Source organism: Aspergillus aculeatus, assembly GCF_001890905.1.
Source record: "Aspergillus aculeatus ATCC 16872 unplaced genomic scaffold ASPACscaffold_5, whole genome shotgun sequence".
NCBI lineage: Eukaryota > Fungi > Ascomycota > Eurotiomycetes > Eurotiales > Aspergillaceae > Aspergillus > Aspergillus aculeatus.
Genome location: NW_017962980.1, coordinates 832032 through 853068, shown reverse-complemented (window position 1 = coordinate 853068; position 21037 = coordinate 832032). Strand labels below are relative to the sequence as shown.

At 53.7% G+C, this 21037-nt stretch overlaps 8 protein-coding genes across 8 annotated transcripts; 3 read left to right on the top strand and 5 right to left on the bottom strand.

Moving 5' to 3' along the window:
* Window positions 1-102: 102 nt before the first annotated feature.
* ASPACDRAFT_41682 (uncharacterized protein) lies at window positions 103-1878 on the bottom strand (the record flags this gene model as incomplete). Its single annotated transcript, XM_020200974.1, has 1 exon — window positions 103-1878. One exon carries the CDS (start codon window positions 1876-1878, stop codon window positions 103-105), a length of 1776 nt encoding a protein of 591 aa, XP_020057759.1.
* A 1404-nt stretch (window positions 1879-3282) lies between these two features.
* Window positions 3283-4463, top strand: ASPACDRAFT_116151 (uncharacterized protein; the record flags this gene model as incomplete). Its single annotated transcript, XM_020195963.1, has 1 exon — window positions 3283-4463. A coding segment is annotated over exon 1 (646 nt), but the record flags the coding sequence as incomplete, so codon positions are not given.
* A 1498-nt stretch (window positions 4464-5961) lies between these two features.
* On the bottom strand, window positions 5962-8261 carry bfr1 (putative nuclear segregation protein (Bfr1)). Its single transcript, XM_020204898.1, has 3 exons — window positions 8035-8261; window positions 6632-7810; window positions 5962-6578 (listed from the first exon to the last, which is right to left on the bottom strand). Exons 1-3 carry the CDS (start codon window positions 8161-8163, stop codon window positions 6360-6362), a joined length of 1527 nt encoding a protein of 508 aa, XP_020057757.1. The 5' UTR covers window positions 8164-8261; the 3' UTR covers window positions 5962-6359.
* Window positions 8262-8547: 286 nt separating this feature from the next.
* Window positions 8548-9880, top strand: ASPACDRAFT_77165 (DNA-directed RNA polymerase core subunit RPB5). The gene is made up of 3 exons (XM_020204897.1): window positions 8548-8780; window positions 8854-8936; window positions 9012-9880. Exons 1-3 carry the CDS (start codon window positions 8682-8684, stop codon window positions 9535-9537), a joined length of 708 nt encoding a protein of 235 aa, XP_020057756.1. The 5' UTR covers window positions 8548-8681; the 3' UTR covers window positions 9538-9880.
* A 190-nt stretch (window positions 9881-10070) lies between these two features.
* Window positions 10071-11823, bottom strand: ASPACDRAFT_59119 (putative integral membrane protein Pth11-like; the record flags this gene model as incomplete). The annotated part of the gene is made up of 2 exons (XM_020203413.1): window positions 10071-11394; window positions 11465-11823. 2 exons carry the CDS (start codon window positions 11821-11823, stop codon window positions 10071-10073), a joined length of 1683 nt encoding a protein of 560 aa, XP_020057755.1.
* A 1923-nt stretch (window positions 11824-13746) lies between these two features.
* ASPACDRAFT_77164 (histidinol-phosphate transaminase) lies at window positions 13747-14991 on the bottom strand. Its single transcript, XM_020204896.1, has one exon. It carries the CDS (start codon window positions 14757-14759, stop codon window positions 13905-13907), a length of 855 nt encoding a protein of 284 aa, XP_020057754.1. The 5' UTR covers window positions 14760-14991; the 3' UTR covers window positions 13747-13904.
* Window positions 14992-15679: 688 nt separating this feature from the next.
* On the bottom strand, window positions 15680-17885 carry ASPACDRAFT_1866880 (phosphatidate cytidylyltransferase). Its single transcript, XM_020197886.1, has 2 exons — window positions 17559-17885; window positions 15680-17492 (listed from the first exon to the last, which is right to left on the bottom strand). The coding sequence occupies exons 1-2, from the start codon at window positions 17568-17570 to the stop codon at window positions 15966-15968; spliced, it is 1539 nt and encodes a 512-aa protein (XP_020057753.1). The 5' UTR covers window positions 17571-17885; the 3' UTR covers window positions 15680-15965.
* Window positions 17886-18118: 233 nt separating this feature from the next.
* ASPACDRAFT_77163 (uncharacterized protein) lies at window positions 18119-21026 on the top strand. The gene is made up of 4 exons (XM_020204895.1): window positions 18119-18278; window positions 18337-18633; window positions 18710-18819; window positions 18874-21026. Exons 1-4 carry the CDS (start codon window positions 18144-18146, stop codon window positions 20846-20848), a joined length of 2517 nt encoding a protein of 838 aa, XP_020057752.1. The 5' UTR covers window positions 18119-18143; the 3' UTR covers window positions 20849-21026.
* Window positions 21027-21037: the final 11 nt, after the last annotated feature.

Here is a 21037-nt window from a genome sequence, read left to right as displayed (position 1 = left end):
GCATCTCGATCAGCGGATAAAATGAGAAAGAGCATAACTACGTGCAATCTACGCGAAACCATCATGTCTCTGGTCTCAGCTCCAGTCCTGGGGGACTGTCTCTTACCTCCTCTGCTTAGGTGCTATCCTACGCAGAGGAGCCGTGCCATGAGGAGCCGTGCCATGAGGAGCCGGGCCATGAGAAGCCGTACCATGATGAGTCACCCCATGCACAGGAGCCCTCGCAGTCACCCCATGCACTGCCGCAAGATGTCTAGATAGGCTTTTATCGGTGGAGCACACATCGGGGCAGTGGGGGCACGTAGAATTATCATCGTGCTTCGTGCGGTGATGATGCCACAAACTATCATCAGACCCGTAATGCCGGCGACAAGGCACCCCGTCTACGATAAGGGTGCAATGAAAGCGGCCATCCCTCAGAGCAAAGCTCACTGGGATCCTTGTAGGCTTACGCACACGATAACGCCTGTCTTTACGGGGCTTCTGCGGCAATGATTGCGCCTTTGTCGGTGCAGTGCGATCGGGCTCGAGGCCGCGAGGGAGTTGGTGTGGATGCGGCGGGTGCAGCTGAGGCTGCTTTATCTGAAGCCGCTGCTGCGCCTGCTGGGGATACTGCTGCTGCTGTTTTTGTAGAGGCTGATGTATCTGAGCGTGCTGCTGCATCCGAATTGGATTTTGCGCCGGCTGCCGATGTTGTCGCAGCATCAGAGAATGATGTTGCATCTGCAGCTGCCGGTACTGAGCTTGATGTAGCTGAGGCTGGATCTGTGACTGATGCTGAAGTTGCATCTGCTGCAAATTCTGGTACTGGCGCAGGTGCCGAGGTTGCTGCTGGTGATTCCGTTGTGCCTGAGAATACCGCTGAGAATGTAGCTGTATTTGCTGCTGGTGCTGAGCTTGATACAGCTGACGCTGTGTCTGTAGCTGATAATGAGATTGCATCTGCTGCTGGTAAAGCTGCTGATGATTCTGCTGTGCCTGAGAATACTGCTGAAGATGCATCTGTACCTGCTGCTGCTGGTTTTGAGGTTGCATCTGCCGCTGGCGCAGGTGTAGGTGCTGAGGTTGCTGCTGGTGCTGAGAAGGCTGACACCGCAGAGGATATACCTGTAGTTGCTGCTGGTTCTGCCTCTGGCGTTGAGAAGTCCGAACCTGCTGAGAATGCAACTGTACCTGCTGCTGGCTCTGCTTCTGGTGCTGAGTAGGCCGACCCTGCAGAGGATGTATCTGTATCTTCTGCTGCTGCTGCTGCTGCGGAGGCTGAAGCTGCTGAGGAGACACCCGCATCTGCTGCTCGGGCTGAGACTGACAATGCTGCTCGGGCTGCTGACCTTGAGGAGGCCGACGTTGCGGAGAATGCACCGTTACTTGTAGCTGCTGCTGCTGTGCCTGCTGCTGCACCTGAGGATGATTCTGCGCCGCCTGCTGCCCCAGCTGCTGCTGACGAAGCCGCTGAAGCTCCTGTATATTTTTCTGCCGTAATTCATCAAGGCGCCAGATCTTAAGGCGACGCTCCGACTCCTCAAAATCCGGGTCGAGATCCCACCCGGTGCCGCAGCGGAGACATTCCATCGGTATGAGGAGGCTACCCTGCTCCCTCAATCCAGAAAGCATCTCCTCGAGACACTCGTGGTGATAGAGAGCCCGACATGTGAGCCTTGAACAGCGGTAGATCTGCCTGCTAGGGTCCGTGGGCGGAAGGTAGGCAGAACACAGCTCGCAATCGCGAAAGTATTCGATACCAATATCTGCCCAGTTCCCGGGGAAGACCTCATCAAACAGCGCCGACTTCTCAGCAGTGAATTCTGGCTCGGAGAGGAGCATTGCGAGCGGGCTTCCGCTCTCGCGCATACCTGGCTGGGTGGGTGCGTTGGCCATGGTGGATCAGCTTGAAGTGAGATGGATGGTTAGTGGGGGATGGAATTGGGAGTCTTGTGGTGCTGGAGGTTAGTACTACTTGAGCGATTACTCTCGTATGTGTTTGAGCAGTGATTATATTGTTTTGACAGGTGTGGTGGGTGGATGGAGGCGGGAGGAAAGTGGGAGGTGGAAGGTAAGGAAGACTTCCTCTAAGCAGGAGCTTAATGCTTTGGGCCAGATTGAGGGAAGTGGGCCGACGACCGCTTCGGGAGGACCTTTCACTACCACTCGGTCCTCCGATTCCTGCTGAACCACATAGGAGAGGGCTCTTGATCTGTTCCAATCAGAATTCCGGATTACTGGGACAGCAAATGCGCATGGACGCTGTGCCATTCTTCGCTACGGGCATTTTTAACGACGATCTCCTGGATTGGGATGAATCATCCTCTTTCCAGACTCATTGTCTTCTCAAGTCCCAAGTTCTACCTTCGCCTGCTTGCGTCTTGTCTGCTGACTGGCTGAGCGGGATTAGGAGTAGTTGAGGTTGACGTCGTGTGAGCTGAAGGCTATCTCTCGGTTGCGCATCGGATATCATTTCGACGACTACTTTCCAATGGCAATTCACGCGTTGATGAATCGTCCGAGTCGACCTCGTTCTGTTTGCGACACCCTACTATGAGCTGTATAAGCTATACTCGAGGTCTATCCTAAGGAACAGGGTGGCATGGGCTACAGCGTAGGCTGTAGCATAGGCCGTTGCGTCATTGGCGTTGCGCCGGTAGCAAACGCAGCTGGTCGGACCCAGTGAAGTGCTGGCTGCTATTTATGCTATGCGCGTGCTCTCCAACCCAGTGCCAAGAGTCACTGGAAGCTTGTGCTGTCTTTGGTGATAGCAGAGAAGCTTTCTAGAAAGTGTTATTGGTAAAACTGCAGATCGGCAGTGGCTGCCCGTCGTATGAACAAGCTCCGCAGGATTCACAATTAGACGGGAGTAGCAATGGATGAATGAGAACAGTGCGGTGAAAGAGTCTTTTATTCCATCAGGCTATGATCACAGCTGGAATAGCTATAGCACTGTGGACAGTGAGCATTACTTCATACCAAGGATGTAAGAGAACCAATTACCTAGCTGGGTAATGAGCTACTGGTCGGGGGGTTATAGTACTGACTGTACTGTACATCACGTTACGGTATCGGACATATAGTGAAACCCTGCTGTAGAACAAAATAGACAGGATCTTAGTGTGCTGTGAGTCTTACCTCGATATCTGGAGTTGATTGACATGACTGAAGTACTGATGTAGTTCTTTTAGTTTAGTTACGCTATAGTTACACTACGTAGTTATGGGTAAGCGAGACTCCACCCAGCGGAAAAGGCCCGGCGGGTCGACAGTCTTAGCTCCACTCCATTGATTGATCCATCGCATCTTCATCCATCCCAGCCACCCATTTATTGACTCGTACTGCCTGACTGACCTTCGTCATCTCCGCTTCTGCTTTTCTCTTCTTCATTCTTATCTAAAAATAAGACCTCAACTCAGGCACTCACTTCTCCCTTTGTTGCACGGTTGAACCTACAAGACTATGACCTCTCCACGTCCATAACCACGACCATCGCATACTCCACTAATTACTCCGTCCGCACTGCAGCCACCACCACTGTCAAACAACAAACCACCACCACCACCGTCTAATAAACAACAACAACAACAACCACCCCCAAAAATGCCACCCACCCTCCTCCCCTCCCGAATACCTCCCCAGACCATCCAACAAAACCACCCGCGCAACCCCCGCGAATTCACCACCATCCCCTCGACCTACAGCTACACCCCCAACCTACCGGCCGGCACAATCGTCGGCATCGTCCTGGGCAGCGTCCTCGGCTTCCTCCTCCTACTGTACCTAATCTATCTGGCCCTCACCTCCGGCCGCAAATTCTCCCCCTCAACAACAAACGGAGACGGGACGATCCTGTCCGGCAGCACGACGTCCTCGCCCTCCTCGCACTCCGAGATCATCGTGGAAGAAAACCTCAGCTCGACGCGGTCGCCGCGCTCGCATCGGTCGCGACGGAGTCGACGGCCTGGCGATCGTACTCGACGAAGGGAAGAGATCATCGAGGAAGGGTACCTGCCCCCGCATGGACGTCTCCACCCGCCGCATTCCAAGCATCATCAGCGGAATCGCCAGCATCCGCCCGAGATGGTGGAGGCGAGTGTGGTGTCGAGTGAGCGGTCGGATGTGGTGACGGTTATGGAGGAGCATTCGAGTGTGGAGGGCCAGAGGAAGCCTAGAAGGCCCGGGAAGGGGGGGTATCGCGCGGTGGATTTGGATGCGGTGGAGGGGTTGTCGGTTGATGGGAGTCTGAGGTCGTAGGATCTGGGAATGAGGTATGGGAGGGACGGTGTTTTTGATACCCTTTAGTTTTTTTTTTTTTACTTTTTTTTTGATTGTGATTTATGAGTTGTGTTGGGTTCTTCACAATGGATGGAAGCATGAGTTATGAGATAATGCTGCATTTGCATGAAGAGTTCTACTGAGATAGGTCTAATGATAATGATGACGGTTGATGCCCGGTGTGTTGGAATATCATTATGGCGCATATCAATAGAGTATAGTATGGTATAGCATTCCCATCTCAGCCCTGAGCAAGAGACAACAACAAACAAAGCGAAACACAACACCAACAACCCAGGAACCCAAAAGCAATCCAAACAAGCACAACCCAAGGACCAATACTCAAAACCAGTCATACATGCAGAAACACAACGCCCAACACCGCCACCCCCATATAACCGAAGTTGGTATAAAGGCATCCATTCATCATCCACCCATCAATCAGCCAATCAACCCACCCATCCATCCCCATATAACCCGAACACAGTATAAAAGCATCCATCATCACCTACAAGCTCCGCCACCTAAAACAAAATATCCAAACAACAACAACAAGCCAGCGCCGCCATAATGCCCGCACACATACCCCCACCAGACGAGCCCCCGCCCCGATCCCCGCCCGCATAGTACCCCTGCTGCGGCGGCGGTTGCTGTTGCGGATAGTACATCGGCTGCTGTTGCGGGGGCGGCGAGCCCGGATAACCCTGGGGAGGGGGGTAGTAGCCACCACCGCCGCCTTGCGGGGGGCCGTAGCCTTGCTGCGGGGGGTAGCCGCCTTGATTATAATAGTCCTGGGAGGCGCCGCCTTGGGGTGGGTAGCCTTGTTGCTGCTGTTGGTAGTGGTAGGGTCCTGCGTCGTGGACGGGGGAGGGGTAGGAGGGGGGTGGGTTGTCCTTTTTTTCTTGGGGTTAGTGCGGTGTGGTGTGGATGGGGGGTTTAGGATGAGGATGGGGACTGGGAACGTACCGGTTTGTTGTAGGACATCGTTGTGAATTCTTCAGAGACGAAGACAAGAAGGGGTGTGGTTTCTATCGGATAGAAGGTGTAGGTGGTAGCAGTCCACGGGGGAAGGAATGCGAAGAGCAAGGCTGTGGATTGTGGATTGTGGAGGAGAGTGCGAGAGCGAGAAAGAAGGAGGAGAAGTCAAAAAATCCCATGGCACTCACTCACTCACTCCCTCCCTTGGCGGGAGCCCGGATTAGGCAACGGATTTGGCGGATCTCCACGTAATGCCGAGGCGTGGTTTCTTGGATCTTGGGATGGATGGCGCAGCAGTAGTCGCGTAAATTGTGGCGGTGTTATTTACAGTTTAGGGGGGATCCATTGACAGCTCATTCTATTCTGTTGTGGTTGTGGTTCCCTACGTCGCATCTTCAGCTTTTTCTGTCGGAACATCCATGCAATTACTGGCATACTGCTGATCTTGACGGGTCTGCAGGTCTCCCGAGAGTGACGCGGCGGATGGGTTCATGACACACACCCGGGCACCCCCTCTTATCTTATCGCAAATCTGGGGCATTCCATCCAAATCTGATCCCCCGTCTGGAACATCCCTGATCTCTTGGGACAAACTCATCCATTTTTTCAACCTACTCCTAAAGTTTTGCGATGATTGATACTTTTAATCTCTCACTACAGCATCCATTCACCAATACCACTTCACGCTGCAATTAGATTCGCTAAACGCTATCGTTTTCGCCAGGTTCGTCCACGGATTCAGCAGAAAAAAAGGTATGACAAAGCAAAAGGAAATCGATGAAATTGATTACACAAGAAGGAAATAGACCAGCCCCAAAGCCGGTCCCAACATACAAACGCACGGTTTTTCAAAGAGGTCACCAATACCCGTGTATATTGGCTTCTTCTCATCAGAGGAGCAGGTCGAAGTGGAGGGGAGGATGATGGGAGGATCATAGGAGGCAACAGAGAGATGACAGGAAAGTTATAAGGGTAGATGCAAAGAAAAGAACCAAAGTCACACGAATATATAGTCAGCTTTTGGGTTCTAACCATGCGCAGAGGCTTTTTGCGGTCAAAATGCAAGTGCAAGTGCATGCAATGCGATGCAATGCAATGGTCTATACGTCGGAGCGGCCCATTTAGGCCTGGTCCTCGACGGTGGCCTTCTCGAGCTCTTCCGTCACGTCGGCGACAGCGTCCTGCTCCTGCTTGAGCTCAGCATCCGCAGAGACCTTGCCGTTGACACCGCTGTTCTTGATGGCCACCTTCTTGGCGCCATCGGTCGCCCGGTCGTCGTTGGCAGCGGCGGTCTCCTCGGCCTCAAGGCGGGCAATCTCCTCCTGGGCCTTCTTGATGTTCTACGCATTCAGTTAGTAGTGACCACGGCAAAACAAACACAGAAAAAACTCACCTCCTCGGTCTTCGAGGCCTGGTTCTTCTTCCACTCGGTGATCTTGGCCGCGAGCTTCTCAATCACGGCAGGAACATCCGCCTGGTTCATGGGAGGGTCGATCTTGACCTTGGCGAAGTCCTCAATGACACCCACGTTCAGGTTGAACTTGGTCTCGGCCGGGGCAGCGGCGGCGGGGCTACCGTTGGCGCCCTTCTTGCCCTTCTTACCCTTCTTGCCACCAGTGCCGACGAAGTAGTCCTCGCCGTCATCCTTCTTCAGGACCTTCATGCCCTTCAGGCCGGAGTCATCGACCGTGCGGCCGATTTCCGCGCGGAAGTTGGAGCCCTCGTCCTTCTTGTCGTCCAGACCCAGCGCGGCGAAGTCGTAGGCGGGGTTGAAGTGGCGGATCAGACCCTGGCCGATCAGGATCTCATCGGTGTAGGCGGGGCGGGAGGCCTCCTCCAGCTTCTTGTCGGCGACCTTCTTGCGCTTCTCGCGCTCGAAGGCCTCGCGCTGGGCCTTCTGCTTCTCGCGGCGGACGCGCCAGGCCTCATCCTCGTACTCCTTGTAGGCCTTGCGGGCCTTATAGTAGTTGTCCTTGATCTCGCGGATGGCGGTCCACTTCTTCTGCTGCTCGGCGTGCAGCTTGGTGCGCTCGTCGCGCAGGGCGTTCAGGTTCTTGAAGGCGCTGTCCTGCTCGGCCTTGATGGCGTCGAGCTCCTTCTGGATCTCGTTGTACTTGTCGCTGAGGGCCTTGGCCTCGGGGTTGTCGAGGCTCTTCTTGAGGGCGGCGATCTGGTTCTTCAGGTCGGTGATGGCCTTCTGGGCTTCCTCGAGGCCGGCGAAGTTCTTGCGCTGCTTGCGCAGGTTGGAGACGTCGGAGAGGATCTTGCGCTCGTCAACCAGGCGCAGCGTGCCGGAGTCGACCTGCTTCTCGAGGCGGGCGATTTCCTTGTCCAGCTCCTCGACGTTCTTGAACGACATGCGACCGCGCGAGTTGTTCTGTTCCGAGATGCGGGCCTTGAGCGTGGCGTCCAGGGCGTTGATCTTCTCCTGGGTGCTGGAGCGGCCGGCCTTGAAGCCCGACTGCTTCTGGCGGATCGAGGACAGCTCGGCGCGGAGTTCCTGCTGTCTCTTCGCGGTGGGCGAGTCCTGGTTGTTGGGCTTGGCGGTCTCGATCTTGGCCTTGATTTCATTCTTGAGTGGAGGGGGTTAGCTCAATTGCCAGCAGGTCATGACCGGGGCCATGCAATTGGGTGTATAGCGGTCAAGTAAGAACCGTAGCACAGAAAGAAGGCCTTAGAACCCGGAGGAAGGAAAAAGAGGCCACGGTGCGGAAACGCAGAATCCCCGTAAACAAAACAATGCGATAGGGATGGTGAACGCCAATTCAGGTCATAGACGAGAAGGGAATAACATACCAGCTTCTCCTGAACAGCGGCGTGCTCCTTCTCGGCCTGGGCCAAATCGGCCTTGAAAGTCTCCTCATTGGGCTTGGTGGGCTTCACCTTCTGCTCCGTGGCAGGAGCGGACTTGGCGTCGGCGGACATGATTGAGATGAGGTGAGGGAGAAGGGCAATTGACAGGCAAGAATTGACTTAGAATAAAATCAATCAGTCAATTGAGAGAAAATCAACCCAGAGGAAAAAGGAGTGGGGGTTGAGAGAGAAGGAGAGGGAGGGGGAGGAAGAAAGAGAGAACGGGAAAGGAAAGGGAGTCAGTTCAGTAGTGTCAGTTACGGTAGTTAGTTCCAGTCAGTCAACAACTGGAACTCGTGCTCTTTTTCTCGGCCTGGCCCTCTTTCTTTTGGCTGGTGACTTTTGTCTGGTCTGGGCGGGCGGCGCTTAAGTTCCCCGTTTGGCGCCTTTAGCGCTGGGCCGCCGATTTTTCGAGAAACCGGCCGTCCATTTTACTCTCGCATCCGCCTTTGACCTGCACTTTTTGCCCGCCAGCTTTCTTTCACCTCCACCTTTACTTGCATATCGCCCGTTGCGGTGTCTTTTTAATCTCTCTCTGACCTCCAATCATCTGCACCTTACACGCGCGACGTGTTTCCCAACCCTTCAACATGGATGAGGACTACTCGACCGGGTCCGTGGACGCCGACCGCGAGATGACCAGACTCTGGCGCACATGGCGAACAGTCTTTGAGATGCTTCTGGACCGGGTCAGTCTCCGCCTCCCCAGCAGCTCCCAAGCCTTGCGATCAACTCATACTAACGTATCCGTATGAGGAAAAGGGCTACGAAGTCACCGAAGACGAAGTGCAAATCCCGCTCGCGGACTTCAAAAGAAAATATTCCGACCCTCTAGGCTATCCCGAGTACGTTTAACCCATTACCACCCTGCCCAACCCCCCATCCCCCCATCAAAAACTAATCACCCCCCCAATCAACAGCCGCAACAAAATGAAAATCAGCGCCCGCCCCACGGAAGCCATGCAAACCAAATACACGCCCCTCCCGAGCAAATCCAACCCGACCCCGCAACCCGACTGCGGCACGATCTACGTGGAATTCTGCCCGGACTCGACAGGAGTGGGCACGAAGCAAGTCCGGGCCTTCAACCACTTCGTGGACGAGAACAACTTCCACACGGGGGTGTTCATCACGCAGACGCCCATCTCCCCCTCGGCCGTGCGCCTGCTGAGCGGCGTCCCCGGCCGCATCTGCGAGCACTTCCAGGAGCAGGATCTGCTGGTCAACATCACCCGGCACGAGCTGGTTCCCAAGCATGTGCTGCTCAGCCCCGATGAGAAGGCCCGGCTGTTGGAGCGGTACCGCCTCAAGGAGTCCCAGCTGCCCCGCATGCAGCATTCCGATCCCGTCGCGCGGTACCTGGGTCTGCGCAAGGGGCAGGTCGTCAAGATTATTCGGAAGAGTGAGACGGCGGGGCGGTATGCGAGTTATCGGTGGGTGCTCTAGGTTTTTTTTCAAGGTTGGGATGGGGAGGGGAGGGAGGAGAGATGGGGGTCAGAGGGATTATCGCGGAGATTTCCCTGCCATTTATCATGATGCATCATGGTACTGGGTCCAAGGGCAGAGCGGGAGGCAAAGAAAACAAGAAAGAAAATTATTGTCTAATTACAGGCATCGGGCAGCATGGCGTAAGGGCGAAAAAGTTATTCTCTAACCAAACTCGATGCGTTTCTTTACTCATGGTTCTATGATTTGGTGATTATGTTCTGGCTGTTGGGTGGCTTCACCTGAATACTCTCTAAATATTGATTTCATCACCTTTGCACACACAAGCATAAGACTCCAAGTGAGTTTTGCAATCAATGCATAGAATGCTAACCAACATTACTATACTATATGGTATATCTCATAAAATCATGCCGAACTCCATAGCCCAACCAAACCCGCCAATCCGAGTCCAGTTCCAGTGAAACACGCTAAGCTCAAAGCAAAGACACGAAACGAATAATGATACAGGCACATTACGCTGGTCATCGATCCTACCGCCGCGACAGCAATCCTCCCACATCCTGGAGCTCGACACCATCGCCCTCGGGGATCGGGGTCGAGACTTCGGGCTGGGAGCGATAGGACGGCACGGGCGACTCCGGCGAATCGCTGAAGTGAACGCTCGATCCCCTGCGACGGTTCGACGCAAGAGAGCTGCGGCGAAGGCCGCCTGGGCGGGAAGAAGAATTCGGGGCCGCGGGAGATGATGGGAGTGCGTGGTGATGGTGGGCCGCATTGGGATCTGGGTTCAAGTCCGGCGAGCCGGAGGGAGAGACGGTACCTCCGAAGTCGTAGCTGGCGGATTTACTACTGCCACTGGAATGGCGCGGTTGATGATCCGGGTAGTGGGACGAATGCGCGGTTGTGGGAGTAGGCGCGTTGAGCAGGCCGCCTACATCGAAGATAGAGAGTTGGGTTGGGGATGAAACCTCTCGGGGCATCCTGTGTGGAGGCGAAATGTTGGTCTCTATATATTCGTGGGGACTGACTTTGATGTCGAGACTGCCTGTGGTGGACGTGCGATCATCGTCCATGCCCCCCGGTCGTTGAGGGAAAGACCAGCTCGGGTTCAGTAGGCCGGCGGGACGGCCTGTGAGGCTGTGATAAGGGGCAGCAACCGGCGCAGGACGGGGCAAATCCCTATCTGAAGAGCATAGTTCCGGCTTCAAACGGATTCCCAGGCCCGCAGCCAGGTCTGAATCGCTGCCCCATTGATGGTGGGTGATGGTTTGGCGGCGAAAGGAGCTATAGTCCATATTCTCGTTGACCGAAGCGGATGCCAGGGCCTTTTTGAATTTGTTCTTCTTGACGCCCTTGTCTCGCACGAAGGAACCGATCACGACAGCATTGGACACTGCCGTGGCGACCAGTATCTCTAGCGATGCCAGAAGCGATCGGTACTGTTGCTCTCCATCATGCCAGATGACGGATGGTACCCGGTAGAGGGTGATTGCCACGAGAATCAGAGATAGGGCGAACAAAATAACAAGAGAGGCTTTGCGCTTCAAGGGCATGTGAGTCATCATGATGAACGGGATCGGAAATGCCACCAGCAGCAGATCTGTGATCACGTCGCAGGTCCCCATCACGATCAGGTTTGCATACCCAAGACGGCACTTCGGCCCTGGATCCGGCACGACTTGCCAGTAATGGTCAAACGGAGTGCACTCCGCGAGAGTAGCAATGACGACCGCGAGCAGGGTCGAGGCCAAGAAATAGTAGAGGGATTTGCGGAAAATATCGAGGGACCGTCGCCAGATCATACCCGAGACACGTTTCAAAAACTCGCATACGGTGAACTTTGCCGTCCAGATACTGCTCCCAGATGGCTATGTTAGCGCATGTTTCAAATCACGAAATCAGCGGAGAGGTTTAGGTCGCTCACAAGACAGCATAGAAGATCCGGGCGACCAATACCAGCTTGCTGCCAACAACCCTATGATCGATGTTCTCCATAGACAGTCCGGTAGTCTTCGTATTATTTGTTCCCCATATCAAAATGACATGCACGCAGGCCATGCGGATCAGCAGCGGAATCACGCCGGCTAGCATAACCTTGTCTTCCATAAAGAAACGCTCGGTCCGGACGTAGCGTCCGCATACTCGAGTAACGATGATTGCAAGAGAAAACCCAGTCGCCCACCAGCTAACAAGAAGGGTGGAGTTGTTGTCCAGCTTAGTTCGAGGATTTGGGGGCGTACTGTCGAAAAGCCTACGAGAATCCAGCATCCATTGTATACTCATGGCCGCCGAGCCACCTCCGAAGAGGGGCCAGTGGACGCTATGGGAGGGCGATCTCGATCTGTAGGTGATGGGGCGCTTCGTACGCTTGGAGGTTGACTATTGTATACTATAATGTTACTTCGCTTCGCTTTCGAATGTCTCAAATCGGGGGAAATGTCATCGATGAGCACGTGCTCTCGAACTGGGGTACGTGTGGGGAAGCCGGGGCCAAGAAGAGGAGCCCCGGAGAATAATACCAGTCGGACTTCCCAACAGAGGGTCTCAGTGGGTGGAGAAGACGTTAACCGTGTGATGATTGTCTGCGTAACTGCTAAGAAAGGAAGATGGCGGGAGATACCCCTTTGAGTAAGATCCCGGAAGAGGTTGAACATGACACTACTTTCTCACAAGCGACGAGAGAGGAGTAGAGGTTGTCAACTTGTCAATAGTGGAGGAACGCGCGAAGCTCGCCGGATTCACCGCCGTTGTGACGTCGAAGTTATTATATTAATGTCCGCGGTCAACCGAGAGTGTGTTTGGGGGATCTTCTAGGCGAGATTCCGGTTGCGACCGAGTCGCGCGATGAGCGCCGCGTCGAACCAGACAGAGCAAGCAGGGGTGTGTTAACGAGAGGTAGCTGTCAACATCGTGATGGTCAGCCCGGCTCGTGAACCATGTTATAATCTCAGTGGGACTCATGGCGAGCCAGGATCTGACTGTTGGGGTCAAGGCGTTCCGATAAACTTCGCTGGCCGGTGAGGAGATAACGCTGGTCGACGGAAATTTAGGGGGGCAAGACGGGCAAGAAACGCCTGGGCCTTATCTTGGTCAAGGCTGGATTTGACGGAAGTCGGGGAAATTTGGACCAGAAGGAGTCGAGGCAATGGACCAGCCAGGGAGAAGCGATAGAGCCAGGATTGCACCATGGCGTTTAAGTCAGCCAATGGGTTGGGATATGACAGGCTGGTCGGATACGAAGCCCAGCAGCAGATGGGGTTGCAAGCTTGTGATATGCCCATTTGATCCATTTGCCACCGGGGGTTTTAGTTTTGGTTTTGCTTTTCTTTCTTCGTTTGCTGCATGTGAGCTGGAGCTGGAGCTTTCAGCAGTTCCAGCTCGAGCTGGTGGAGGAAGACAAAAGGAGAGAATATAGGCTTTCGAAAGAGCTTTCAACAAGAATAATAACACGTGCAGGCGAAGGTACACCAGATTAGGTTTCGTATGCAAGCAATTTAGTTGCCCGCCTCTGTTAACCATGCGATAAAGTCATTGTACTCGTATCACTCAACCTCGAGCTGGGTGAGTGAGTGAGTGGAGTGAGTGAGTGGAGATAAGCCGATCTACCAACACGAGGGAAAGGGCGATCCCCGAGGATATCAATCACATCACATCATTATCAAGCTCGGGGAAGATAGTCTATCACCTTCTCATTTACGGACTACGGACTACATACAAGAAATACTCACCCACCTTTACTATCCAAATCTTCCTTAGGAAAGGAAACGGAGCGCACAAGACTCCCCGCCAATTACCCAATAGCCAAGTCTCCATGCGCGAGTCAGGCGTCCTTTATTCGAAATGAATCCTGGTCGGTTGCCTCGATACCGTGGACACCCGAGGTGGTGCCTTCCAGCAATCAATCATATGAGCACTATCCGTAACTATCCTGGAAACTCGAGGAAGAAAAAGTATAGATACAGCACTTCGGTGTGATTCGTTCTTATAATCTCCGGAGTAATATGCGCCATGGGTTCTGTTTGGGAGCCAGGGACAGATAAGTGTTGAGCCACAGCATAAACGCGGTTCCTACCATTCATCTCCAATCTCCCCTGTTCGTATACGTATACGTGGTCTGCAAGCTGGTCAGGGGTAAGGTCCAGCTTTCAAAGGAACTACTGACAGCATACGTTACGCTAGGGTAGAGGAGGAGCCGGGGTTTGCCTTGCGCTGCGGTGAAATCTCATTTCTATCTATGCATGGTCTGTCTGTCTTTGACTAAGTCAGTTAGGTTAGGCTCCAGGCAAATGGCCCAATATTACAACAGCCCAAAGAATCTAGATTTCCCCGAGGATACCGCCAAGAATCTCCCCCCGTCCCCGATTTCAGTTCTGGCTCACTTGCTCTCTCACCGAGTTAATGCTCTCCCCTTTGTGGAGACCACCGAGAACGGTTCGAATCTCCCGTAGGAATCGGGTGACTTCCTCTTCCGTGCCCACAGTGATTCGGAGACAGCCCTCACATCCGAGTTCCTTACCCCGGAAGCGCACCACAACACCACGCTTCTCGGCCATGGCTTCATAAGCCGCCTGAGCGATCACATTGCTGGGCTTGCCACCTTGGCTGGCCGGCTTGTCCAGGATCTCCACCAGAAGGAAGTTGGACTCCTTCCCGCCGCGGAAGCGTCCGATACCGGGGATCTGCGGCAGCTCCTGGACCAGACGGTCGCGCTGGGCGACAATCAGGTCGCGGTACTTCTGCATCACGGCCTGGTGGGTCGGGGAGAGCGCCGCGGTCGCAAGCGCACTCGTGGGGCTGGAGATGTTGTAGGGCGCCTTGAGGCTGTTCAGCAGCGTCGCGATCGGGGGGCTTGTGAAGCACACGCCCAGTCGAATGCCCGCCAGGCCGAAGGCCTTGCTCAGTGTCTGCATGACCGCCAGGTTGGGCCAGTCATTGACCCATTCGGCCAGACTCGAGCCCTCCGGCGCGAAGTCGATGTACGCCTCGTCCACCACTACGACACCGTTCCACGTCGGGTGCTCCAGCACCTTCTGGATGTCCGACTTCTTGATCAGGTTGGCAGTGGGGTTGCCGGGGGAACAGATGTACACCAGCTTGATCGAGGGGTCCGCCGACAGGGTCTCGTTGATCTTGTCCGGCTGCAGCTGGAAGTCGTTGTTCACGTCCAGTGGTACCTGCACGATCTCGATATCATTGGTCTGTGCGCTGACACTGTACATGCCATACGTAGGGGGGCACGTCAGGATCTTATCCTTTCCTGGTACGCAGAAGCAGCGCAGGAGCGCATCGATCGCCTCGTCGGATCCGACGCCGACGAAGAGGCTTTCCGGGCGGAGGGTCTTCTGAGTGTGGTGGTGGGTGTTGCGGAGGTTGCAGAAGAGCTGCTTCAGTTCGATCTGGTGGCTATCACATGTATTGTCTCAGTGACCGAGAACCTTGCAATTGATGCGTGGTAATGGCAGAAAATGTGATTCAAACGGAGTCATCTCCGGCGGAGACTTACGGGTCGGGGTAGCGGTTCAATCCCAGAAAATCGATTTCGGGCTTGGACGATCCAGTCGAGTGCTGCAGAGCACCTTCCGAGTCCAAGGCGAGACCCGGACCGTAGGCATTCTCGTTGGCGTCGAGCAAGATGTTCGTTCCGTCGTCCTTGTAGTCACTGACTCATTAGTCCGGTCCCGGTCGGAGATTGCTTGCGGGGGAGGGAGGGGCAGAACACACTCTCGGGCGCAGCGATACGGCTGTAGCTTAAGAATGTTGGGGCGCGCGCATTTTTGGAGGTCAAAAGGGGAGTTTCGTGAAGTCATCTTGGTGGATTGGTTGTTGCGACAAAGCAGAAATCTTTGTAGAATGAAGGAAGAAGACGGACGGGGAGGGGCAGTGGCGGCGGGGGAGTCAATCGTCGGAACCGGTGTCGGAAGTGGATTGCAGGTACCGCTGCATACCCTTCCTTTATATGTATGACTCCTTCCCTTCAATTATACTCGCTAGCTACGTAGTATTCATGACCGTGCGGATGTTCCATGACTCACTGAGACTACTAGGTATCTTATCTTTCATATCCAAGCTTCTCCTTAGTTGTCTCGTATTTACTCGCTAATCTAACCATCACTGGACACATGCATCAGTGGAATGGAATCCTGATGTAGAATGTGTCAATGCACGCGCACAATGACTATAGTCTAACTTTATGTTTGATTGCACATTGCTTTTTCTATACAGCATCCTGAGTAGTCCTGTTCTTCAGTGGTGGGGACTCTGGAGGATATACTAAACACACATGTCCCGACCAATACCATGTAAATTCATCAACGCCTCACTATGCCTTCAGCCATATCCCCGATGTGTCTATAAAACGTTACCCGCGCTTTGAACAAGATGAAGTGGTATGAGCACAGTGCGATGCAATTCGTGACATCCACTTTTTACTCTTCTTTCTTGGAACTGTCCGCCGAAGGCGCATCCGACGAGGCACTCTTTTTGCCCGACTTGCGGTATTTTTCTATCTTCTCCCATAGGTAATGCATGGTCCGGCTGAACCCGGAAGTGAACAGGCCCTTTATCGACTGAACGGTACTTGGCCAACGGATCGTCTTGCTGATTGCAGCCTGCACTTTCTTCGGGAGCTCTTCATCAGCGGCAATGCGCTGCTCAAACGGACCGCCCTGTCTCCGGCGCAAGTTTTCATCAGTGTCGTTATGCTCCTTCATCATTGTGTTGAATTCCGCTCGCGGGATCTGATAGAGTGACTGGAACTGGAAGTAGAGCTTCTCACGGAAGGCATCCGGGAGACGGCGAACCATGTTGCCACGCTTGACAGGGTCCATATCCTGAGTGAGCCGCACATTCGTCTCCGGGTCGTCAATCCAGTCGTCCTGCGTACACCGGGGATCATTGAACGTCACATTGGGGAGGTTGTCAATGAGGGGGGCATAAAGCCGTCTAAAGTTGGCCATTTGCGAAGAAACAATATTGTTGACCTTGCGAGGATCCTCTGCCGGCAGTGACATGCGAAGGTCTCCCATATAGCTGATTCCTGCGATGGTGCTGTACAATTGGAACTCGGTGAATTCGGCGGGCAACAACAGAAGAGCCACCCGGACCGCTGACAGCAAGTTCATTTGGTTTGCTAGTCGCACCTTCGGGTGGTCACGCAAAATCTTGACAGGCTTCTGTAAGCGGCCCGCGATGTATAGTGTGTCCCACTGGCTCAGATCCTGGCAAAGTGTGTCAATGTTGACCACACCGTACTTGATCAAAGTGCCATTGACCGTAACGAAGGGGTTGAAGTAAACACCCGCTCCAAATCGGTCTTGCACCTGCGACACTGCATACGAGCCCAAGGAGCCCAGTCCAGAATAGTGATCCCGGTGTTGAGCCAAATTCAACGAGTGCCAATGCTGTGAATATGATACGCCAAAAATGAAATCGATCATCTTGCCATTGCCCTGTTGCATGTTCTTGATAGCTGCTGGGGCTGACGGATGGCACTTGCCGGAGCCAGGAGCGCTTCCTGTCTGCTGAAAGACGCCCGACCCATAGGCAAAAGCATACCGAATAGGCGCCCGGAACTGCCAAAGAATCTGTCGCAAAGCTTCCTTGAATTCCTGGTTGATGATCATATGTTGATTGACACCAAAATCTTTGGACGGCAGCTCAGCAAAGTCTGAAATGGCTAGATTTGGGTTGATATCCCAGTCGCCGGGGTCGTGTCGCTGTGACGAGGTAGAGAACGAGGCAGCCGACGAAGGTAGCAAGAGCCCATTGTCAGTCGTATTTGTGTATTGCCCATTACTCCTCCGAGGGGCGCATCGGCTATAGGGCGATGGAACACTGCTGGGAGAAAGTGTTGAGTAGGAATCATTGGAGAAGGAACGGAGGGAACCCGGAATTGCTGGGCTGATTGAGCGCAGGCGCACGTAGGAGCCTGAACCGTTGTTCAGAAAGAGAGTCTAGGGGCGGATGATTAGACATCCACGCTGGATTCCTCAGTTGCTTGTCAATCAGACAGTGCTTACAGTAGCGCGCATTGTCGCGATTCCCGGTAAGGGGTGGAAAGAGCACAGCGATGGCTGTAAGTGTCGCACAATTCAAGGAGCATCAGAGTTAAAGATCTCAAACCATGGTCGAAGACGGGTGAAGAAATGGAGGATGAGGTCTGGTAAGTGAGAGGGTGATATAAGGAAGTGGGGGGGACAAGTGACAAGTGGAAAGAAAAGGTATATACGGCGGGCAACAACAATAACACTTGGATTAGTCGAAAGCCGACGACAAATTGCGGACGGACGGACGGGGGGGGAGAAGAAGGAGGTGAGGGACTGCTGTCTGACGTACTCCGGGCTTCCCTTCGGCTGATGTTCTCGGCCCTTTCCACTCACGGCGGCACTACAGTTTTGGGCTCCGGATGAGGAAACTGCCCGACTTCTGACACTAGCCACAATTAGTATCAGCCACAACTTTTGATCGAAATCACGTGGCTGCGCTTCTCCGCGGCGCGTTCCCGCCAACCCAAACAAGGCTGTAAACAAGAGGGCGCTTGTTGATTGTCGCACTTTTACAACTTTACATGACGGTCAGTCTCAATGTCATAATTATTCTCAGCCATGGCCCAGGAAATGGAGACATTTGCCGCTCGTCTCGCTAGTTTCGACCGGGTCTTGTACCCTGGGGGACGAAGGTCATCACTTACGCCCGCAGAGCCTATCGCTTGGCCTCACAGTAGGCCTTCACCGGCGGAGGTATTTCCAAAAGTGTTCTCCTGCAGCAATTTCACTCGCTAACTTGCGCTTCTCATAGCTTGCTCATGCAGGGTTCTTCTACCACCCCTACGAAACGAATCCAGACAACACGATATGTTTCCTGTGCCGCAGGGCGCTAGATGGATGGGAGGAAGAGGACAACCCGATCACGGAACATTTGAAACATGCGCCGGATTGTGGGTGGGCTGTAATGATGGACATTCAACAGCACAGCTCCAATCCCGCCGAGATCGAAGACCCGACCAGCGAGCGCATTGTACAGGCGAGACAGGCTACCTTTGGCGAAGCATGGCCTCACGATGGAAAGCGCGGCTGGACTTGTCAATCGGACAAGGTGAGATTAATAATCCGAGCAAGGCGACTGTAACACGACCTCTTTCCCAACAGTTCTGACCATTGCTGTTGAATAGATGGTTGAAGGCGGATGGTATTTTTGCCCAAACGAAGAGAGCAACGACCTGGCCACTTGTGCGTACTGTAAATTGTCGCTCGATGGCTGGGAGCCAAAAGATAACCCCTTGTATGTCTCTCTCGCTCTTTCTGTATTTAACATGACTGACTCCTTGGCCTAAAGCGACGAGCATTACCGACGGTCCTCAGACTGCTCTTTCTTCGTTTTCGCTCAGCCTCCTACCACAAAGAAAGGGAAGAATTCCCGCTCGAAGAAAGGTCGCGTCTCCAAGGCGGCCCGTCTCTCGACCCAATCCACTGTTTCAGAGGGACCCATGCAGGAAGTTGACGACGACTCAATGGACCAAAGCACTATGTCGCAATCAACCACGAAATCGAAGTCGTCGAAGAAGTCAACCAAGTCCAAGTCCAGAAGCAAGAAGAAGGATGAGCAGGTCGAGGCAGGCGGCCAGATTGACGTGGACAGTACATATCAGACTCAGCCAGAACCTCCGAAAGCGAAACGAACCAGAGGCAAGAAGAGGACAAGCGAGGATATAGCCAAGGATGATACGAACCTGGATGCAGAGACCGACGAGAAACCCGAACCTCCATCCAAAAAACGGGCGACTAAAACCCGCGTTAGTGCCCAGCAACCGGAACACGAGGAACAGCCCGAGGCAGTAACAGAGGAAGCGCCCATGGAGGAAATTCAGGAAGCGAAACCAAAGAAGGGCCGCGGTACGAGCAAGAAGAAGACTACCCTCAAGAGCCGAAATGTCACGGATGATTCATCTACAACTAAGGCTCCAGCTTCTCCCGAGGCGCCTCAAGATGCGGAGCCTGGAGCAGTGGTCGAGAATGTTATGGAGCTAGGAAGGGCTAGCGTCAAGGAGCCCAGCGAAGAGCCGGCGCCGAAGCCATCGAAAAAGTCAAAGTCCAAAAAGAAAGTCGAACAGGCCCCAGAGCCATTGTATGACACAGAAGAGCACAGCGTGGAGGTTGAGCCCCAGCCGGTTGAGGAACCAGAGCCACACCTGTCACCAGAGCCTCAGCCACCAGTTCAAGAGCCCCGACAAACGAGACGTTCAAGCAAGCGACAAAGCGCGAGAAACTCGACTACTGTCAAAAAAGAGCCCCAAGAAGAAGTAACCCAGAGCGAAGCAGTAGAAGACCAGCTTTCAGAGCCCACTGCTCCCGACCGCGAGCAAGTTGACACAAAAAGGCACGAGTCGTTTGTGTCTGTGGAAATCACGACTAGGGTGCCAAGCAGGGAACCCGAAGCAGAGGTCGAGGAGAAGAATGGGAAAAGGAAGCTCAAAAGAAAGGAGTCCACCGAAAAGCAGAAGAAGTCTAGGAAATCTGCAGAAGAGCCTGTGGATGCTTTACAAGAAGATCGTGCTGCCTCCGATATTGAGGAGACGGTTCTTGACATGGATGGCCAGACGCTGTTGGGACCGAGCGAGCAAGAACCACAGGTACAGACACCTGTGCAGCAAACTGCTAGACGCCGATCATCCCGAGTACCTCCAAAGACTGTTGAGAGATACAGCGACATTCCTAAAGAGAAGCAGTATGCAACATCACTTGTCGAGTCTCGGAACTCAGGTGGTCGGTCGATCTCAGGGAATGCCGATCCAGACGATGAAGACGAACAAGAGCAAGAAACGGTCTCGCCATTACCCTCGCCGTCCAAGACTACTCCTTCGATATCGCCGCAATCGTCTGATGCGGAAAATCACCCTCCCTCCTTGAAGCCGACGCTGAAACCCCCCACGTCTCGACTGCTTGTCCCTTCCCCTTCCAAACAGCAGTCAGCTCGGATCCCATTTGCAGCCAGTACGCCATCGCCATCTAAGCGGGCTGCAAACACCGGGTCTCTCAGCAGTACGCACCCCTGGACCCCGGTGGACATCGATTCTATCATTCTGGCGGGCACGAGCGACAAGGAGAACATCGATTTCTCCGATATCCTGAACAGCACCAAGGGCGAATTGAGTAGCCAGGAGAAGAAGATGACTGTCGAAGAATGGATCAGGTGGAATGCAAAGAATGGCGAGGAGAGACTCAAACGCGAATGCGAGCGCTTGGTTAGCCAATTCGAGAAGGAAGGTGCTCGGGCGATGCGCGTATTGGAAGGTATCGAGTGTATGGATTGAGGTCTCATGGGTATCGTTGGTCAGGAGTCTTTGGGTCGGGCGAAGGGCATTGGATAATCGGTTTTATTTTCTTTCTGCTTCTGGGATAATCTCAGCGATATTGGCAAATAGGAATGCGGTCGGTACATGATTATGCTTGAGTTGTTTTCTGATATGGATATTGTCAATGATTTTATACATGCGCCTGGA